Source organism: Salvia miltiorrhiza, chromosome 2, assembly GCF_028751815.1.
Source record: "Salvia miltiorrhiza cultivar Shanhuang (shh) chromosome 2, IMPLAD_Smil_shh, whole genome shotgun sequence".
Classification (NCBI taxonomy): Eukaryota; Viridiplantae; Streptophyta; class Magnoliopsida; order Lamiales; family Lamiaceae; genus Salvia; species Salvia miltiorrhiza.
The window spans coordinates 22340653-22362523 of record NC_080388.1 but is presented as its reverse complement, the minus strand read 5'-3'; the positions used below and the strand labels follow the sequence as shown (position 1 = coordinate 22362523).

The 21871-nt window shown below is 43.2% G+C and overlaps 1 protein-coding gene and 1 non-coding gene across 2 annotated transcripts; both read left to right on the top strand.

Moving 5' to 3' along the window:
• Positions 1-883: 883 nt before the first annotated feature.
• LOC131011591 (fatty acid desaturase 4, chloroplastic-like) lies at positions 884-1856 on the top strand. Its single transcript, XM_057939358.1, has one exon. It carries the CDS (start codon positions 1011-1013, stop codon positions 1752-1754), a length of 744 nt encoding a protein of 247 aa, XP_057795341.1. The 5' UTR covers positions 884-1010; the 3' UTR covers positions 1755-1856.
• Positions 1857-21702: 19846 nt separating this feature from the next.
• On the top strand, positions 21703-21809 carry LOC131013801 (small nucleolar RNA R71). Its single transcript, XR_009097881.1, has one exon. It is a non-coding gene; the product is annotated as a small nucleolar RNA R71 (small nucleolar RNA).
• The last annotated feature ends 62 nt before the right edge of the window (positions 21810-21871 follow it).

Here is a 21871-nt window from a genome sequence, read left to right as displayed (position 1 = left end):
ATTCGTATTGCTTTTTTTTTTTTACATAAAATAGAGAAGGGTATAAGTAATTACATTCGAAACAATTAAAATTGATTATAATTTATTGAAATAATATTAAATAGACAATTATTTTTTTCCTCAATAAATATTTTGCAGCATTAATACAAATTTAAAATTAAGGGAATCTTTTTCTATACACAGCAAAAGTCGTAGAATTACAAATCAATTAGAAGATTATAGCTTTTTCTTTAACATCACTACTTTCAAAAGTCATACATCACGCCATCACAATTCTGTTGTTGATTTCACGTAGCTGCGACAAATAATTGATTTAGTTCTATTTTTAGTAACTTAACTTAGTGAGATATTAATAATGAATTTGCTCTGAGTAGAAACGGCGCCGGACAAAGAAAAGAAAAAGATTCCAGAGCTAAGGTATTGGGTTCGAATTCATCGAGTTCATTGGGGTTCAATTTTTTAATTTTATTTATTTATTTTTGTAATTTATAACAAAAAGGTTGAGTTTCGTATATTTTGCAGAAAATATTTTCGACCAATTGGGATCTAGCTAGTACGTGAGTTTCTAGCTTGTGGTGGAGAAGAAATTGTCTTAAACAAACAAAAACAATTTCTTTAATCTTGCAAACCGAGCTGGGTTCAAATAATTCAAATGAATTATCATCAAAATTATATATATACTGGCACATAAATTAGAACACAATTTATAATTAGTATATGCAATCAAAATTTCCATTGAGATACGTGCCAACTGTTTCTGACCTTCACAAATTTGCAACAACCATACAATGACGTGAACCCAGTGCAACTTTCTAAGCACTTATCTGTATTTGCTTTACTTTTGAGAATATATTTATTTTATACTCCTACGTGGTCTTGCCATCTCTATAATTTACTTGGAACATATTTCATCACAATTTTTTGATCAGATTTCGACGGCAAATATCTTCATAAATTCTAATCTCCAAACCATTTCTTTCCATTAATTCTCAACTCTCTCTTTCTCCAACATGGAGCTTAAACAGAGGTCAGCCTCGCAAACCCTAAATCAAGAGAGTAATTGGCCCATCACTACCTTCGCTCACCGTGCACGCTTGGCCGCTGGCTGCGCCACCTTGCTATTCTCCATAGCCAAATCCCTAGTGCTGACCACCGCCGCTCCACGGGCATGGCTCGAGTCCATGCTTGCCGCCACGGTGGCCTACTTCACGGCGGACCTAGTTACGGGCATTTATCACTGGGCCATAGACAACTACGGCAGCGCCCAAACTCCGATCTTCGGCTCCCAAATCGTGGGTTTCCAAGGTCACCACCACCGCCCCTCGCAACTCGCCAAACCGCCTGTCGCCTACAACGTCCACATTGCGGCCGCCGCCGTCACAGCCGTCGTGACTCCCATAAACTTATTATGCAGCGATCCGGTTTTCCTGTTATTTGTGGGCGTATTTGCAGGGTGCGTCATGTTCAGCCAGCAGTTCCATGCATGGGCCCACACCCCAAAGGGGAGGCTGCCGACACTGGTGGCGATGCTCCAGGACGCCGGGATCATCTTGAGGCGAGCCGACCACGCTGCGCACCACCGCCCTCCCTTCAACAACAGTTACTGCATCGTGAGCGGAGTGTGGAATAGGGTTTTGGATAGGTCCAAGTTCTTCGTGGCGCTGGAGGTGGTGGTGGCGACGGCGCTCGGCCACGAGCCGCGGTCGTGGAGCGACACTATCTCAGATTGGAGTGAAAAATCAGGGACGAATTAAAATGGTGTTATATTATGAAATAGTGAAGGATGTAGCCAACCTATGACATTAAGGCTGGTTAATTTGATATGTTTTTATTATTTGATATATTAATATTAAATAGGGAAAATGTGCAGATAAGCCCTCCTAGGTATAGCCCTTATAGCGTATACCTCCCCATTCTCACTGTGCGTGCAACTAAACCTCCCAACTCAAGAAAAAAGGTGCAAATACCCCCCTCGCCCTAACCTCCGTTTTCTCACCGTTAGTCAGCATTATTATTATTTTTTAATTTTCTGTTGGGCCCACCTTCTTCACCTTCTTGAATACAGCCAACTCAAGAAATTCAAAAAATTAATGACAGGAGTAAAACTCTTCCAAGAGATCAGCGTATACAAAAAATTCAAGTGAAAAAAAAATGGAATATGTCATCATATTAATAACAGAGATTACCAAATACAAATGAAAGCATAAAACTGAAATCAGTTCAAAATTAAATCACATCACATAACAACAATAATTAACAGAGAGCGGTATTCACGTTTTACTACCTGCAGAATTTGCCTATACGCAAAAGCCCATCGGTAGAGAAACCCGAGCACTTATCCAGTCTCAAAACTTCCAGAACCTTGTCGAGCGACGTCGCGAGAAGCTCGAGATCTGAATCCTTGACAATCACCCACCGGAAGAGCAGTACCTTCATCCTCCCGAAGGACCTGATAATCTCCTCCACCCAGGGTGTGACGAATCCGCCCCAATCCTCTGGAATCAGGTTGAACATGGCGGCGCGTGGCTTTCCCTTGAGCTTCAGCGACCCCAGATGGGGGAACCGGCGCGACAGTCGCTGCGGCGTGGCGGTGTAGCAGAGCGCCATGGTCACGTGCTTGCGCGTTGACTCAACCTAGAAACACATCTAGTTTGACTTGCAATAGAACAAGGACATCCTAGCGATGGTAAGTTGACCCGGTGTCATCTCTCAAGGAAGATCTTTAAGGGCTTTTAATTATGTCACAAGAAAACTGTAAACTTAAGATTATTAAACTAAAGCTTGGAAAGTAAATTTACGTGAAATTAAACTTAACTAGGCGAAAAGGAATTATTAACTAATGCTTATAATTTAAACTTAAATAAAACTTAATCTTAAAATTATCTAGGCGAATTAAACTATTAAACCCTAGGCAAGAATTTAAAGAACTTAAATTAAAGAATTAACTAGACAAATCAAATTTAAATAACTTTAATTAAAACTTCTAATCTAATCTAACTAGGCAGAAACCAAAGTGCATAATTTAAAGAAAGCTTCATTAAATCGCATAAGTAAATTTGCAGAATTTAAAGAAATCATAAGTAAAAGCAAATAAATAAACTTGATTAAAGAAATACCGTAAATCGTCTCGAGAAGTAATCTTTCACGTAATTACTACTCTAAACGGGAACTACTCTAAAACATGAATTAAAAGAACTATAAACTAAACTAACTAGAACAGAAATCGAAACTAGCACTAGAAAAGCAATAAACCTAAACTTTAGCTAACTTGGCGGAACTAAAGATTAGGGCAAATGGATCATTGTTACAATGAAAAGTATGGCCCTATTTATAGACTTCAAATCCTTCTGGATCACCATGGAAGTTGCCATGCAAAGTAGAACTCTAAAGGCAATAGAATCGTGCAAAAGAAGGTAAGTCCAGCTGTGACGCGCTCTACAAGTCATCTCCACCCTAGCGGAAATCGCGGCTCTCGCCAGCGGAATGGTGATTTCTCTGCTATCGCCAGAGGAACGGTGATTTCTCTGGCTTCACGATTCCGCTGTACTGGCTTCTATCCCATCTGCTCTGACTTATTTCTCTGCTCTGACTCTTGACTCCTCTGGTGATGACTTGGCTACACTGGCTTCTTGATTTCGCTGACTCCAGAGAAATGGTGATTTCTCTGACTCCAGAGAAATGGTGATTTCTCTTACTCCAGAGAAATGGTGATTTCTCTGGCGTTTGATTCCTCCGCACTTATAATTCCAGCAGCGAAGTGATTTCTCTGGCGCTTCCGATTCCTCTGGCGCTTCGATTCCTCTGGCGCTTCTCTGGCTCTGGGGCATTTCTCTGGCTTTCCATTTCGCTGCTCTGGCAAGCGGGGCTTTGCTTCTCTTACATGCCAGAGTATGCACAAAAACACGATTCTTAGCCCAAACTCTCCAAAATTTGCACTCTTCATCTCGAAAACCTAAATCTCCTGCAAAGCATACCATAAAACGCACCAATTTCCAGAAGATTTAACTTAAAATATGCACATGCAAGCCCCTAAAATTAGAACAATTAGGCATAAATCAACCCCCCGACACTTAGCCTTTTGCTTGTCCTCAAGCAAAATCCATATGAATCCTAGGAAGAGATTGATTTCAACAATGCTAATTTCCAATCCAAACATTCACAAAGTCAATTCAAAATTTTACAATCAATACACATCTCTCGATCATGCAAATAACTTAAAGTTTAAGAAGCAACAAAAGAGTAATGTAAGCAATTCGATCAGACCCAATTCTCCACTAGAAGTGAATTCCCTAATGTGATCGCCTTTATAATCAATATCACCATTTTTCACACTTTGTGTGCTTAAGATTTTCGACAGTTGAGCCATAATTCGTGAAATAAAAACCATTTGGATGTAATCCAAAGTCTTTTCACGTGGTTTCCCATGCTCATAGTTAGACTAGAGGAGCAGAGACTCAGAGCTATCACATTTCAGAACAGGCCAGATGTTTCAGAGCTGGCAATTTTAAAGTTGGCAATTCGTCCAACATTTTTCACATTTCACAGATAAGATACGATCGTAGGCAATCACAATGACAACACTCCTTCTAGCATCTACCGGACAAATGACGTTTTACTAACTTACAATCATGTTGCAACAAAACTCAAATTCTTTGCACAAACAAGAAACATATATCAAGAGTAAAACAAGAATAACCACCATTCATTCACAAACCCGAAATTCTCATCGAAAACCTTATTCTCTTCCACAAATTCATACAAACTAGCAAGATTCGAGTCCAAAAACTAAGCATAGAAAGACTAATCTCGCCCAATTGAAAATATAAGCACAATAAAACACCCCCCCACACTTAAAGCATGCCATATCCTCAGGGCACAAAAGAAATAAGAAGAGTTGAGAAAACGTCCCTGATTATCGGCATTGAGAAACTGAAGTATCGTGCGAGGTGGTGAAGAAGGGAATTTACGGTCGATGCAGAGTAGAGAGTGGCCACGCTGAATCAGGTCAGCGCTGAAGTCAAAACATGAACACCACATCAAAGTATCCGCGCAAGCAACCAAAACTTAGGAAAGACACAAAACAACAACGGAAAACAAGAAAAACATAAACAAACCAACGGTGGGTTGCCTTCCACCAAGCGCTAGAGTTAGAGTCGCCAGCCCGACGTAGAGGATCCCTTAACCAAAATCGCTATGAAACGTCAGCTGACTTAGTCCTCGTGAAAGCACATCATCCTCCAATTCAGCTGCGGGTCCTCTTAGTGAGCAAGCAGAGCTCATCACATTCATCATTCTCTCGAACCAAGAGTTATGTCGAGATCTCTCCTCTTTCTTCTCTTCCAAAGGTGGTGCACTCTGCACTCTTAGCACGGCATTATCCTTGCACGGCAGCACATCAGCCCGTTCTTCCTCAACGGTTGCATCCTCTTTCACGGTAGTTGGTACCTCATGAACGGCATTAACGTCGAGTGGAAGCTTGGCCAAAAATTGATCTTCAATGGCCTCCTCATCCTGCAAATTATCAAGAAAATTTTGTATAATTTTGTCCTCTTCCGGGCTAGTGCACATCAGCCACTTCCTCCCAGCAAGTTCCTCCCAGGTCACCATACGTCATCTTCAAAGCCAAGTTCCTCCCAGCAAGTGCAGTGTTATACATGACAGAAATACCATATTTATGCTGTAACAATGCCTGAATAGTTCTTGGTGTGTCACGACCGCGCTTGCTAAGGATAGCAAACTCGGGAAAACCGCGACTAGGGGAGGGAATTTAGGAGCGGGATTAGAAAAGGGGCATATTTAGCTTCTTGATGACTCGACTTTGTATAAGGGAAACAATCGAAATAACTAGATATTAACGAAGGCCACAAGGGGACCGTACATAACATGATCCAAAATGGGTACTCAAGGAGTTCGAGTACATTGTTAAATAATACATATATATTGTTTGACAAATGACATAACATCTTAGCAAAAAAAATCAGTGTTTGCAGCGGAAAAACAACAATTTGAGTATATGTATGAAGACATATACTCCACTCTGAGGTTCTCGTCCTAGATTGACAAAAGCTCCGCTTGCACGCTACATCCCCGATCACAGCTCAACCTGCACATTTAGAAATACATGCAGGGCTAAGTACGGGAGTACTTAGTGGACACTTGCCGAAATTTACATACATGCATAATATTTTATTGTCAAACCTTTCATCGGTAGTAAGATACGAGGGTTTTCCTTTAAAGACTCGTATTTACTACAAAAATATCATTTCTTTCATAAATAACTCGCGCCGGCATTTTAATATCATTAATCACCATATCAGTAACTCGTGCTGAGAGGGAGGCCTCCCTCTACGGTCACTATGATCGGCCAACTCGCTAGATGACTCACGATCAAAAGGGTGTACACTAATTCCGAAGGGATTTGCGGTCCCATCCAGAATCCGAATTCGATTAACATCAGATAGGCAATTAATAACAAAACATAAAGCATTTAGGCATTGACAACATCATTCAAATTCATAAGCATAAAGTCTTAACAATTCTACTATACGGTTTTAGTTTATACGTAAGAAAGCCCACCTGGTAGTGGTGACTCACGACTAAGCCTTAAACTCTTGCGTTCAACCTTGATTCGGAAAAGAAATAACGTAAGGTCTTAGTCCAAGAAAATTCTCAAATAAATGAGGATGCGTAATGTAATTATGCATGTCTCATATTCCTTTTTATTAAACAATTAACCCAACTAGGTTCCGTCCCATGAAGTCAAGTAATTAACTACATTGATTCGTTCTCATTAGGGCATTCTAAACTGTCAGTAAAACATAATAATCTCCCTTCGTGTAAGCAATGGAAAGAAAATAATAAAGATTTAAACACCCTATGTTCTCTTCTCTCTCTCTCTCTCTCTCTCTCTCTCTCTCTCTCTCTCTCTCTCTCTCCCTTCTTCGCTTTCTGCTCTGGAGGTCAGCTCTGGCCTCTAAGTCAGCACTGGCTGAGTTAGCTCTGTGGCGAAGTGATTCCTCTGGCGAGGAACGATTCCCCTGGTGAAAGTGATTCCTCTGGCGAGGCGATTCCTCTGGCGAGGCGATTCCTCTGGCGAAGCGATTCCTCTGGCGAGGCGATTCCTCTGGTCTGGCATTTTCTCCGCTCTGCTCTGGTCATTCCTCTGGCCATTCCTCTGCTCTGGCCATTCCTCTGGCCATTCCTCTGGGAAGAGCGACGGGGACTCCAGTTTCCAAAACCAGAATTCTCCGTCCTTATCTCGCCTCGATTCTCACTCGTATACAGACCTTAATCTCTACCTATGTGAGCATGCTGTGATTATTCACGTTCGTCTACGTTTAAAGCTAATGTTCTCGTCGTTCATCAAGGTTCAAGTTGTAGGTTCCACAAAAACGTGACTTAACATGCTTTTTGTTCATTCGTTAACAGCCCATAAAACATGATTTCTGCGAGTGTGATTCATGCCGATTGGAGTAGCAACAGAGGTCGAAGGTTACCTTGATATCTCGCGTGCTTTGGTCGGGTACGGACGATGGTTTCTCTCTCGCTTTTTCAAGCGTCGAGGTGCAAACTGAAAATGAAAATGGCTGCTGCTCTTAGGCCGAAACAGGTGGAAAGAAACATGGCGAGGGGAGGAAAATTAAGCCGAGTTTTTACCTTGTTAAAGTCGGCCGCAAGAATCTCGCTCTACTCCCCTTTGTTAAAGGCGTCGAGAGAGATGAAACTTCTTGTTGTTACTGCTGAAAATTCTAAGTGTTGAAAGGAGAAAGGGGTGGCTCAAGGGTTGAAGAGTGAATTTATACTAGGAGCTCGGTTGGCGTGCACTTGAGTGCCGAAGGGAGGCATTGGTTGTAGTACTGCATGGCGTGGGATGGGGTGCAGCAGGTGAGGTGATGGGAGGCCTTTCGGCTGCCCAGCCAATGGGAAGAGCTGTTGCTGCAGCTTGAGGGGAGGCCTTTCGGCTGCCCAGCCAATGGAAAGAGCTGTTGCTGCAGCTTGAGGGGAGGCCTTTCGGCTGCCCAGCCAATGGGAAGAGCTGTTGCTGCAGCACCTTTTTCCACTCTTTTCTTTTCTCCCTTTTTCCTTCTTTTCCTTAATCATGGCGTTGGCAGGTGGCGGGATAGGGTGGCGTGGGTGGTGATGTGTTCTAAGAGAAAAAGATCTAAGTAAAATCCTTCAGTGTTGATTTCTCTGTATTTGAAATACGGTTTCGCGTTTCGGCTAAAATCGAATAAGTGCTAAATTAAATCCGTAGATTTAATTCGTTCGTCATTCTAATGCTTAAATTAAATCCGTAGATTTAATTAGCTTCAAAGTCGGAAATAATTCACGACTTAAGCGACAATGTGAAATAAACTCCATCTTGATAAATAACACAACTTTGCTAAGTTGGTTATAACTTTGAATAATAATTCATCGACTCAAAGATTCTCGTCGCGGTCTTAAACACGCGAAGATAAAAAGAAATGCATACTGCTAGTTTAGTGACTTTGTTCTCCAAAATACGTAATTCAGAAACATAGCTGAAAACGTAAGGTGCTTCATTTACTGTTAGATAGATAAATAAACACGCAAAACTGGAATTAAATACTGATAAAAGAGCGGGTTGTTACATACCACCCCTCTTAACAAAATTTCGTCCCGAAATTTGCATATCTATGTGAAAAGTTCTGGGTATTTTTCTTTCATCTGGTCCTCAAGTTCCCACGTTGCTTCTTCAGGTCCGTGGTGTCTCCATAGTATTTTGACTGACGCGATCGATTTATTCCTCAACTCTTGCACCTTTCGGTCCAAAATGGCTTCAGGTCTTTCCTCGTATGTCAAGTCTGGGTTAAGAATCATTTCCTCTTGGTGAATCACGTGTTTGGGGTCAAACACGTACCGTCTCAGCTGTGACACGTGGAACACATTGTGGACGTTTCCAAAGCTAGGTGGCAGTGCCAACCTATATGCTACGGGACCTATTCTTTCAAGGATCTCATAAGGTCCTACAAAACGGGGTCTCAACTTACCCTTAACACCGAATCTAACGATCCCTTTCGAGGGTGATACTTTAAGGAAAACCTTGTCTCCAATCTGAAATTGTAGTTCGGTTCGTCGGGTATCAGCATAAGACTTCTGTCTATCCTGGGCCTCTTTAATTCTTGCTCTAATCTGGTGGATGGTCTCGATCATCTCGCTTACTGCATCTGGCCCAAGGATTTTTCTTTCACCCACTTCATCCCAGTAAAGTGGTGATCTACACTTCCTTCCATAAAGCGCCTCGTAAGGTGCCATATCAATGGTCTCCTGGTAACTGTTGTTGTAGGCGAATTCGATCAGTGGCAGCACTGATTCCCAACTTCCTCCTCGGTCTAGCACCACTGTCCTCAACATATCTTCAAGGGTCTGAATTGTCCTTTCCGATTGTCCATCAGTTTGTGGATGGAATGCGGTGCTAAAGCTTAATCTTGTTCCCAACTCTTTTTGCAAGCTGATCCAAAATCTAGAAGTAAATTTTGAATCTCTATCCGAAGTAATGGATATTGGTATTCCGTGTAGCCGTACAATCTCACGGATGTACAGTTGGGCTAGCTTCTCCGATCCATGGGTAATTGGAATCGGTATAAAATGAGCGCACTTCGTGAGACGGTCTACTATTACCCAAATAGCTGTGTTGCCCCTATTTGTCTTGGGTAAACCCGTCACGAAATCCATCGCTATGTGCTCCCACTTCCATTCTGGGATTTCCAAAGGCTGCAATTTTCCATATGGTCGTTGATGTAAAGCTTTCACTTGCTGGCATGCAAGGCAGCGCTCTACAAACGAGGCTATATCTCGTTTCATCCCGTCCCACCAAAACTTCTGTTTCAGATCTTGGTACATTTTGGTACTCCCGGGATGAGCGGTATAGGGCGTGTCATAAGCTTCACTCATGATCTCGTTTCTGAGTTCCTCGTTGTGGGGAACACACAATCTTCCTTCAAAAAGAACGGTGTTATCCGTTGCCTCTTGGTAGCCTCCGGGCGTGCCTGTTCGGATCTTGAGACGAACTTTTTCCAAGCCCTCGTCCGCTCTCTGGGCACTGATGATCCTTTCTCTGAGGTCTGGGGCGGCTACCAGAGTTGCAATAATTGCTCTTGTTGTTGCCGGTGGCTGAACCACTTCTATCTTCAATCTGTCAAAATCCCTTACAAGTGTGTCCTCTTGAGTGAGAAGAAGTCCTAACTCGGATTGAGTTTTACGACTTAAAGCATCAGCTACTACATTAGCTTTCCCCGGGTGGTAATTGATACCGCAATCGTAATCCTTCACGAGCTCGAGCCATGTCCTCTGTCTCATGTTCAGGTCTTTCTGCTCGAAAAAGTACTTAAGGCTTTTGTGATCAGTGAAGATTTCACATCTAACTCCGTATAGATGGTGCCTCCAAATTTTTAGAGCATGCACAATTGCTGCCAGTTCCAGATCATGAGTGGGGTAGTTCAACTCATGTGGCCTTAGTTGTCGCGAGGCGTAGGCGATGACCTTCCCTTCCTGCATCAACACACAACCTAGCCCATTTTTGGACGCGTGTGTGAAGATCATGTATTCTTTATCGGCTGCTGGAACTGCTAGCACTGGTGCAGTTGTCAATTTCCTCTTCAGCTCTTGGAAGCTGGCTTCACACTCTTCGGTCCATTTATACTTGATTCCTTTGCGAAGTAATTGCGTCATTGGCCTTGCTATCTCAGAGAATCCTTCGATGAATCTCCGGTAGTATCCCGCCAAACCTAAGAAACTCCGGATTTCATTAGGTGTGGTTGGTGATTTCCACTCGCGCACTGCTTGCACCTTGGCGGGGTCTACCTTGATTCCATCTGCTGACACGATGTGTCCTAGGAACATTACTTCTTTCAGCCAAAATTCGCACTTGCTGAATTTGGCGAACAACTTCTCCATCTTTAATGTCTCCAGGATGATTCTCAAATGCTTTTCATGCTCTTGGTCAGTCTTAGAATAGATGAGGATATCATCTATAAATATTAAGACAAATTTGTCTAAGTATGGATGGAAAACTCGATTCATGAGGTCCATGAATACTACCGGTGCATTGGTTAGACCAAATGGCATGACAACGAATTCATAGTGACCATATCTTGTGCGGAAAGCGGTCTTGGGTATATCCTCCGGTCTGATCTTCAGCTGGTGGTACCCAGACCTTAAGTCTATTTTTGAGAATACACTGGCTCCCTTGAGTTGATCAAACAAATCATCTATCCTTGGGAGAGGGTATTTGTTTTTAAGCGTCAGTTTGTTCAATTCTCTATAATCAATGCACATCCTCACGGTTCCATCTTTCTTTTTGACAAAGAGTACAGGCGCTCCCCAAGGCGAGACACTGGGCCTGATGAAACCCAAGTCCAAGAGTTCTTGTAGTTACACCTTCAATTCTTGTAATTCCTTTGGGACCATCCTGTATGGTGCCTTTGATACTGGGGCAGATCCAGGTTCTAGATCAATGGTGAAATCTAGTTGCCTGTCTGGAGGTAGTCCTGGCAATATTTCAGGAAAAATTTCTGGAAAGTCTCGTACTATTGCCACATCTTCCACCCTCTTGTCATTACTAGCTTCCTCGTTTAGGTAGACAAGATAAGTTGTGCTTCCTTCCTTCATCATCTCTTTTCTGGCTTGCAGTGCGGATATCACTGGTACTCTTTTCTTCATACCGATGCCGTGAAATTCTGTCGGTTCTTTTCCAGGTGGTCGAAGAGAAATCTTTCGTTCATTACAAAGGATGGTGGCGTAATTCTCGGCTAACCAGTCCATTCCTAAGATCATATCTACGTCCCACATGAGCAGAATATTAAGATTGTTCGCTACCATCTTAAGTTCTCCCATTTCAAATTCTACGTTCGAGCAAACATGAGTGGTGGTAGATCTTCCTCCTAAGGGTGTAGTGATTCTTAAGGCACACTTAGCTCGTTCTGATTCGATTTCTAAGGTATCTACGCAAGGGGCAGAAATAAAATAATGCGAGGCACCAGTATCGAACAGAATCATAATGGAAAAACCCTTAAGCTTGCCCATACCTGCCAGGTTTCCCTGGTTTTTCTCGGGCTGGTTTTGGGTGATAGCAAAGGCTCTTGCCTGCTGCGGCAGTTGTTGCGGCTGTTTCTGTTGCTGTTGGCGCTGTTGGTGCTGGTGTTGGTGTTGCTGCTGGTGTGGCTGTTGTTGGCGGGGCTGATGTTGCCTTGAACTGCTCGCAAGGGCTGGGCATAAGTGGCCCTAATTGCCGCGCCCTGCTGTTTGTTGGGGCACTGAGAGGAGTAGTGGCCCTTCTGGCCACACGTGTAGCAACTGTCAGTTCCAGCCCTACAGACACCACGATGTGGTTTGTTGCATTTTGGACAAAGGGGAACTTCATTTTGTCTCTGGTTGCCTGCGGCCGGGGCAGGGCCTTGTTGCTTCCCTTGTCCTTGTTGCTGAAATTGTCCAAACGGCGCACTTCCTTGCCATGGCCTCTTGTTAGTCTGGTTTTCAATCCCTCCCTGGTCGCTCCAGTTGCGCTTCCCTTTAAAGTTCTAAGGGCGTGCAGGTGGGTTGACTGGCGCTGAGGTCTGTGACGGAGCCAACCTTTCCACTGGCATCGCAGCTTCGATGTCCAGTGCCCTGTTCAAAGACTCAGTGTATGAGAGTCCACCATGACTAGCTAGAGTCATCCGAATTTCGTACCTCAGACCGGCACAAAATTTCTCCGCCATTTTCTCATCAGTATCCACCTGCTGTGGAGCATAACGTGATAGATCGCAGAACTCTCTGTCATATTCTGTCACTGTCTTATTTCCCTGTTTCAGGCTATAGAACTCAGCCTCCTTCTTCTTCCTGTAGCTTTTGGGAATATACTTATCGTATAACCCAGTCTTAAAGTCTTCCCAAGTATAAGCTGCCCATTGCTCGGGAGTCAGAGTCTTTCGGCGGGCTTTCCACCAAAAGTCAGTTGATCCGGCTAGTTGGAAAGACACGCACGAGAGTCGCTCCTCTTCAGTGCAGTGTAGAAAGGTGAAAATACGCTCTAACGCGCGTATCCAAGCTTCGGCCTCGGCTGGGTCGCCTGTCCCAGTGAACGTGGGCGGATTCTGTCGAAGAAAAAGTTCTTCAGTTCTTCTAACAGGGGGTGGAGGGGATGGGGTAGGTTCCCTGTCGTTTCGCGGTCCTTCTGGTATTTCATCGCGATTTCCATCGTTGTTAACGTTTCTCCAAGCGGGGCGACCTCGTTTAGGCGGCATTCTGCAAAATACAAAACACCCCTTTTAACACATTCAAAACAGGAGCCTCTAAGGCAAAAATAACGAACTGCTTGCATGCACAAGTCACAAAGTCATATATACTACATCCTGAACTGACTTGTGAAGAATACAACCCGTAGAAAAACATACGCGAGATTGTCGCATAAAGCCCATGCCAGGGTCATATATATCATGGAAAATTGCCTCTACGAGGACTTTTACATCATCACCTCAAATCGAAGAAAAAGTCTATCCAAGTACTCCATATGATGTACCGGCTTACTAGCTAAGCAATCACAAAAGGTACTCCGTCACGGAATGTCCTAGAGATCAACGCTTCCGTACTATCGTTAGCTAACGACATCAAAATAAAAATATAGTCATAGGGTTACAAAAACATCGGAATGAATCATCATTTTCGGAAAACATCCATGAGCTAAAACTATCAAATCTGCGAACCCTGAGTCGCGGTACGGCTGCTCCTCGGTGACGCCAGGAGGTAAATAATCGGATCCTCCTCCTCCTCGCTGGGCGACGGGGTCTCTCCCTGACCTTCACCCGTCTCCCGCATGATCTGGGCTGTGCGGAAGATGTCGTCCGCAATCTCACGGATCGGATCGTCCCTGGTGCGGATCCTGGCCGTGGCACGAGGCTCGATCGGGGCTGGAGGTGGCAACGGCTCGGGGCGAGTAATCCTCCTCATCGCACCATACTGTGCCGTATCATCATCCTCCTGCATAGGGGCTTTACCCCTATCTAGGAACTCCCTCATGTTGGCCATGACCCTGTCGATGTCTGCCATGGCCGCCGCAAGCTCTGCGACTACCATGGGTATCGGTGGTGGTGGAGGAGTAGTTGCCCGGAGAGCTGAGTCGGGAGCCGACGGGAAATCCCTGCGAGCCCATGGACGAGAAGGGCCTGCCTCGTCATCGCGCCTACCACGGCGCCTTAGAACTGAGGCACGTGGTGGAGGGTCTTGTGGCAAGGCCATCGGGGGCTCGGGTGCAGCAGCGGGAGTCTCAGCGGGCAGAGGCGTCCCTACCTGCACGTAGTCTCCTGGGAGGATGTAGGGCCCTAGAGGGGCGCTGCCCCACAAGGTGAAACAGGCCTGAAGCTCCGCAACGAAACTAGGGAAGTCTCCCACGAGGTCGTGGTAATCCTCCCGGCGAAAGATGTAGTGGGCAGAGATCTGACTAGCCCATCCCTGCCACTCAGAAGGTAACAGCAAGATCAACCTCAGGATGCCATCATACCCTGACACTCCGTGTGCACTCACCTCGACCCAGTGTCTGTGAAAACCTGCGAGGAACTGTCCGAGGTTATCCCCGTGACATGGGGCATAAGTGCGGTAGGACCGCTCGACCTCCTCTGGACTAGCCCACGGGGGCAATGGTCGTCGTCGGGTAAAGACAGTCCTCGCCATCTAACAAAAGAAGTTCTATCTTCAAAAAGTAACACGCGACAATTATCTAAAAGCGATAAGGTTCCAAACGTCTATACTTGGTAATCAAGAATTGGTTCGAAAATCAAAACTTGTAAAATCTAGACATCACAACATCGTCTAAATCTAGTGTCCAAGCACAAGTCATAGAGGTGATCTAAATCTAGTTTTCAAGCACAAAATCATGACTTGTATTAAGGACCTCCTTAATACTTAATCACAGATTAAGAATTCGACAATCATAAAGTTCTAGTGTTATAGTCTACCGATCTTAAGGCTTGTCATGCGATGATGATGTACTCTTCTATGTTCCATCGTGAGAGTGAGTATGTATCTATCTTAATAGTTCTAAGTTCTTGTGATTCAAACAATAATCATACTTATTCATGCTTCATGCATTTCAAGAAATCAACTTAATAAACTTGAAAGCACTTACCATAACCTCCGTTGAGCGTGACGAGATGTAGTGCCAAGCTTTTGTCAACTAGTTCAAAAGTATATTGACTTATTAAATCTAGACTCAACTTAGAAGGAATGATTAGTATTCAGAGCAGAAGAAACGCTCTGATACCATTCTGTCACGACCGCGCTTGCTAAGGATAGCAAACTCGGGGAAACCGCGACTAGGGGAGGGAATTTAGGAGCGGGATTAGAAAAGGGGCATATTTAGCTTCTTGATGACTCGACTTTGTATAAGGGAAACAATCGAAATAACTAGATATTAACGATGGCCACAAGGGGACCGTACATAACATGATCCAAAATGGGTACTCAAGGAGTTCGAGTACATTGTTAAATATTACATATTGTTTGACAAATGACATAACATCTTAGCAAAAAAAAATCAGTGTTTGCAGCGGAAAAACAACAATTTGAGTATATGTATGAAGACATATACTCCACTCTGGGGTTCTCGTCCTAGATTGACAAAAGCTCCGCTTGCACGCTACATCCCCGATCACAGCTCAACCTGCACATTTAAAAATACATGCAGGGCTAAGTACGGGAGTACTTAGTGGACACTTGCCGAAATTTACATACATGCATAATATTTTATTGTCAAGCCTTTCATCGGTAGTAAGATACGAGGGTTTTCCTTTAAAGACTCGTATTTACTACAAAAATATCATTTCTTTCATAAATAACTCGCGCCGGCATTTTAATATCATTAATCACCATATCAGTAACTCGTGCCGAGAGGGAGGCCTCCCTCTACGGTCACTATGATCGGCCAACCCGCTAGATAACTCACGATCACAAGGGTGTACACTAATTCCGAAGGGATTTGCGGTCCCATCCAGAATCCGAATTCGATTAACATCAGATAGGCAATTAATAACAAAACATAAAGCATTTAGGCATTGACAACATCATTCAAATTCATAAGCATAAAGTCATAACAATTCTACTATACGGTTTTAGTTTATACGTAAGAAAGCCCACCTGGTAGTGGTGACTCACGACTAAGCCTTAAACTCTTGCGTTCAACCTTGATTCGGAAAAGAAATAACGTAAGGTCTTAGTCCGAGGAAATTCTCAAATAAATGAGGATGCATAATGTAATTATGCATGGCTCATATTCCTTTTTATTAAACAATTAACCCAACTAGGTTCCGTCCCATGAAGTCAAGTAATTAACTACATTGATTCGTTCTCATTAGGGCATTCTAAACTGTCAGTAAAATATAATAATCTCCCTTCGTGTAAGCAAGGGAAAGAAAATAATAAAGATTTAAACACCCTATGTTCTCTTCTCTCTCTCTCTCTCTCTCTCCCTTTTTCGCTTTCTGCTCTGGAGGTCAACTCTGGCCTCTAAGTCAGCACTAGCTGAGTTAGCTCTGTGGCGAAGTGATTCCTCTGGCGAGGAACGATTCCTCTGGTGAAAGTGATTCCTCTGGCGAGGCGATTCCTCTGGCGAAGCGATTCCTCTGGCGAGGCGATTCCTCTGGTCTGGCATTTTCTCCGCTCTGCTCTGGTCATTCCTCTGGCCATTCCTCTGCTCTGGCCATTCCTCTGGCCATTCCTCTGGGAAGAGCGACGGGGACTCCAGTTTCCAAAACCAGAATTCTCCGTCCTTATCTCGCCTCGATTCTCACTCGTATACAGACCTTAATCTCTACCTATGTGAGTGATCACTAAATTATTAGCAACAAATTACCGCAACTAACACGGTGTAATTGTAGCACAAATTAAGTAACCGAGTATCGTATCCACAGGGACTATTATGACGAATCACTCTAAGTAATCCTAATTAAACTCTAGTAATATTCAGGCAAACGAAAGAATGAAGGTTTAATTAACTTAAACTAAAACGCAATTAACAATAATTAAAAGATCGTAGGAAAAATCAAATATGAAAGACAACTGATCCTAGGGTAGTAAATTCATCAATTAAATCTACGCAATAAATCTATTAACCCTATGTACCAGTTTAATCCAGTTATGATGAGAGATCACTTAAGTAATCAATTACTCTCGCTAGAGCAGCAACGATCGTAGATTAGTAAATTCTCTATCTCCGTTAGGTCTCAAGAAAATATACTAACTCCCAATAGCTCCTAAGAATAGCTCCCTATGATCCACCTATCTCCGCTAGGTCTCAAGGTTAAAATCATATCATACATTCCTGAATCCGCTAAACAGTTATCTCCGCTAGGTCTCAAACCGAATAGCTAAACATGCAAACTATTGATCAGATAATTCACAAGAATTAAGTACCAGGAATTATGAATCATAAACTGGAAGGCACAAAAGTATTAACAAATAAATCACATAAATTCAATCAACTATTTACAAACCCTAGAATCAGTTAAAGGAAACTAGCCAGACATGCTAAAGTAAAACATAAACATAAATAAATAGAATGCAATTATAAAAACTGAATTGTATAAAAACTAAAATAAAAACTGAAGTAGCGACTTGAATCTTCAATCTTGATCCAAGCCTTGAAAACTAGAAAGCAATAAAATTCTAAAGCTAAAAACTAAAGTATGAATACTAAGGTTTTCGGGTGTCTGCCGTCTGATGATATGCCTTAGGTCAAAAGAGGACCTATTTATAAGCTTCAGATTTCCTTCAAATCACCATAGGAGTTGCCATGCAAAGTAGAATTCCAAAAGGAAATAGAATTCTAAAGGTAATAGAATCGTGTAAAACAAGGCAACTTTCCAGCTGGATGCACGCACTGAAAACACTCCCACTCTCGCTGCCTGCCCATTCTCGCCAGAGGAATGGATGTCTCTCGGGGAACGGGTTGCGCCAGAGGAATGGTTGATCTCTCTGGCCTCGCCAGAGGAATGGGTTCCGCTCTGGCCTTCTCCAGAGGAACGGTGACTCCTCTGAAATTTAGGTATTGACTTCTCTGGCAGCGGGGACTCGATCCCTCTGCAATGACTTCTCTGCTCTGATCTTCGGCTCTTCTGGCACTTCTCTGTTCTTGACGATTTCTCTGATCTGGGTTGTGACTTTGCTGGATATGACTTCTCTGACTTCGCCAGAGAAATGGATCTCGCCTCTGACACGCCTCTGACATTGATATCTCTGGTGCCAGAGGAACGGTGATTTCTCTGCTCTGGAGATGTCGGCTCCGCTTCTCTGATATTCCGCGGATTTCTCTGGACTGGCTTTTGATTCCTCTGCTCTGGCATTCCAGAACACTTAGAAAACGCCTAATTAATCCAAAATTCTCCAAAATTGCATTCTTTCATCTGGTAAGCCTAAATCTCCTGCAAAGCATAGAATACACCATAAAACGCACCAAATTCCAGAAGATTATCCTAAAACACGCACATACAAACCCCTAAAAAATAGTGTAAATTAAGCATAAATCAACTCCCCCACACTTAGCCTTTTGCTTGTCCTCAAGCAAAATCTATATGAATCCTAGGAAGAGATTGATTTCAACAACGTTTATTTCCATCCCATCATTCACAAAGTCAATTCAAAACTTTACAATCAACATACATCTCTCGGTCATGCAAGTAACTCAAAGTTTAAGAAGCAACAAAAGAGTAATGCAAGTAATTCGATCAGACCCAATTCTCCGCTAGAAGTGAATTCCCTAATGTGATCGCCTTTATAATCAATATCACCATTTTTCACACTTTGTGTGCTTGAGATTTCGACAGTTGAGCCATAATTCATGAAATAAAACCATTTGGATGTAATCCAAAGTCTTTTCACGTGGTTTCCCATGCTCATAGTTAGACTAGAGGAGCAGAGACTCAGAGCTATCACATTATAGAACAGGCCAGATGTTTCAGAGCTGGCAATTTTGAAGTTGGCAATTCGTCCAACATTTTTCACATTTCACAGATAAGATACGATCGTAGGCAATCACAATGACAACACTCCTTCTAGCATCTACCGGACAAATCACGTTTTACTAACTTACAAAAGTGTTGCAACAAAACTCATAATTCTTTGCACAAACAAGAAACATATATCAAAGGTAAAACAAGAATATCCTCCATTCATTCACAAACCCGAAATTCACATCGAAAACCATCTTCTCTTCCACAAATTCATAAAAATTAGCCAGATTCGAGACTAAAAACTAAGCATAGAAAAATCAATTTCGCCCAATTTTGAAAAATATAAGCACAAAACACCACTCCCCCACACTTAAAGTATGCCATGTCCTCAGGGCATAAAAGAAATATGAAAAGTGTAGAAAACTTCCCTGAATATCGGCATTGCAAAGCTGAATCTTCGTGAGAGGCGTTGAAGAGGTTTGTGGCCTTGGGTAGAGTAAATAAGGCGGCGCTGGGTAGGGCAGCGAAGTGAGTGACTTTGCTGAAACACGAAAACCTCCAGAAACCTGACAGAGAAACAAAAGCCCCAAACAAAACAAAGAAACAAAAAGAAACAAAACAAAACACAACGAAACTAAAAGGAAGGAAAACAAAACAAAGAAAAATAGTTGGGTTACCTCCCAACAAGTGCTTAATTTAACGTCTAGAGCTCGACGATACCTCAAAAACTCATGGAGGTCGGAAACAACATTCTAACCATCGGAAGGCTTTTCTACTCTTGGGTGCCCTCTCCACCAAAACACTTCTCTTGGCTCGGACATCCTCCACCAGCATTGCCCCCTTCTCATTCTTATTCCGAAAAATTCGGAATTTCACTTTCTTCTTCTTGGGGGTATGGGTTTTCAAAGACCCCCCATCATGCTCCAAAAACAAACACATCTCAAAAGTCAGAACTTCTTTTGGTTTTGGAGTTTTTTCCTTGGCTTCATACTTGGGCAGCTCATTTTTCGCAACCTCTTCATCCTCCGAATTTGCTAGAAAACTGTCAGCCAAATTAATCACTTCGTTCTGGGGAACTTCCTTTGGTGGAGGTTTCTTGAAGATCACCGTTTCCCCATAGGCTCCCAATATCATCGTCCCCATTTGCATATCTAGCTTTGCTCCACATGTGGCAAGGAAAGGTCTCCCTAACAGCAAAGGCATCTTTGGATCCTCCGGAATATCCAACACTACAAAGTCGACTGGGAAGAAAAAATCACTCACCTTCACAAGCACATCTTCCGCAACTCCTAGAGGTTTAGAGCAAGACTTATCAATCAGTTGAATTGTCTTGTCGGTTGGCTTCAAATCCCCCAGCTGCAACTTCCTATATACTTTAAGAGGCATGACATTTATGCTTGCTCCGGTGTCACACAGCACTTTCTCAAACAATGACTTCCCAATCTTCACAGGAATATTGAAACTGCCCGGATCTTCTCTCTTTGGAGGCAGCTGATACTCCTTCACTGCGAGCACCTCCTCAATTTCATTGAATGCACGCTTCTTTTCCATCACAGCCTTCACAATTTGCACCACATTTGGCTTGTTTCTCAAGATCTCCACGGAAGGAATATTCACAGCCAACTTCTTAAATGTCTCCAAAAAATTGGAGCTTTGCTCATCTAATCTTGGTTTTGCCAGGTGATTCGGGAAAGGCGCCACAGGCTTGTACTCTGGCCTGGGAAATGTGGGATTAGGGATGGGCTCCTTAACTGCAGAAGAACTCGACACCTTAGAAATTGGTGGCGAATCGCATACAATCGTCTCCAAATCATCCTCCTCAAAAATCTCGACACCTTTTTCCTTGCCATTCCGCTGCTCTGGAGGATTCCTCTGCTCTGAGTGATTTCGCTGTTCTGGAACCCGCTTCTCTGGAACCCTCTGCTCTGGATCCCGCTGCTCTTGATTCCTCTGCTCTGGATCCTCAACTAGATTATCAACCACCCGGATGGAATGACATTGCTGATTTTGCTGAGGCTGCTGATGTTGGCTCTTCGGATTGAACTGAGTGTTGCTAGGAAGTTGGCCTAGCTTGTTCTGCGCAGCTGCTTGGTTGGCCATCTGACCAACTTGAGTCTCCAACATCTGCACCTGCTTAGACAATGCTGAAAAATTTTGCTCCATGTTGGAAATTTTGGTCCCCATGTTTGCCGAGTTTGCCTCCATCCCGGTCACCTTCACCAACACTTGCTTCATCATCTCCTCTAGTGAATCCTTCTTCGGCTCATTGATGACTCCTCCACTAGACACAGAAAACCCAGGTGGAGGCTGCACAGCATTGTTGGGATTTGAATAGGAAAAATTTGGATGATTCCTATTATTGGGATGATACGGTGGATTTCCACCCTGATGTCCCTGATAGTTTGGTCTATTGAATTGGTACTGCTGCTGGACAAAATTAGCATCTTCAAACTGTGTTACATCGGATAAAATCGGCTGCTGAGGAATTTTAGCTAGCAATGCTTTTCTCTCCAACTCATACTGCTTTTGAAGAGCTTCATATTTCTCTTTAAAATTATCTCTCTCCTCATTCACAGCTGCAATTCTTCTCGTGGAACTTCTGTCATTCGGCCATTGATAACTGTTGGAGGCCATCTCTTCTATCACACGATATGCCTCCTTTGTGTTTCTATGGAGAAGACATCCACCTGCAGTGGCATCCACCATACTTTTTGTCAGACCAGTCAAACCATTATAAAAGTGAATGATTTGCTGATCCTCCGTGAAACCATGTTGTGGACAGTTCCTGAGCAGCTCACGAAATCTTTCCCAGGCATCATGAATGGTCTCATCTCCTAGCTGGGAAAAGTGAGAAATCTCCGCAATGATTTTCTGAGCTTTAGAGGCAGGAAAGTATTTTGCTAGGAAAGCTCTACACAAATCCTCCCATCCAG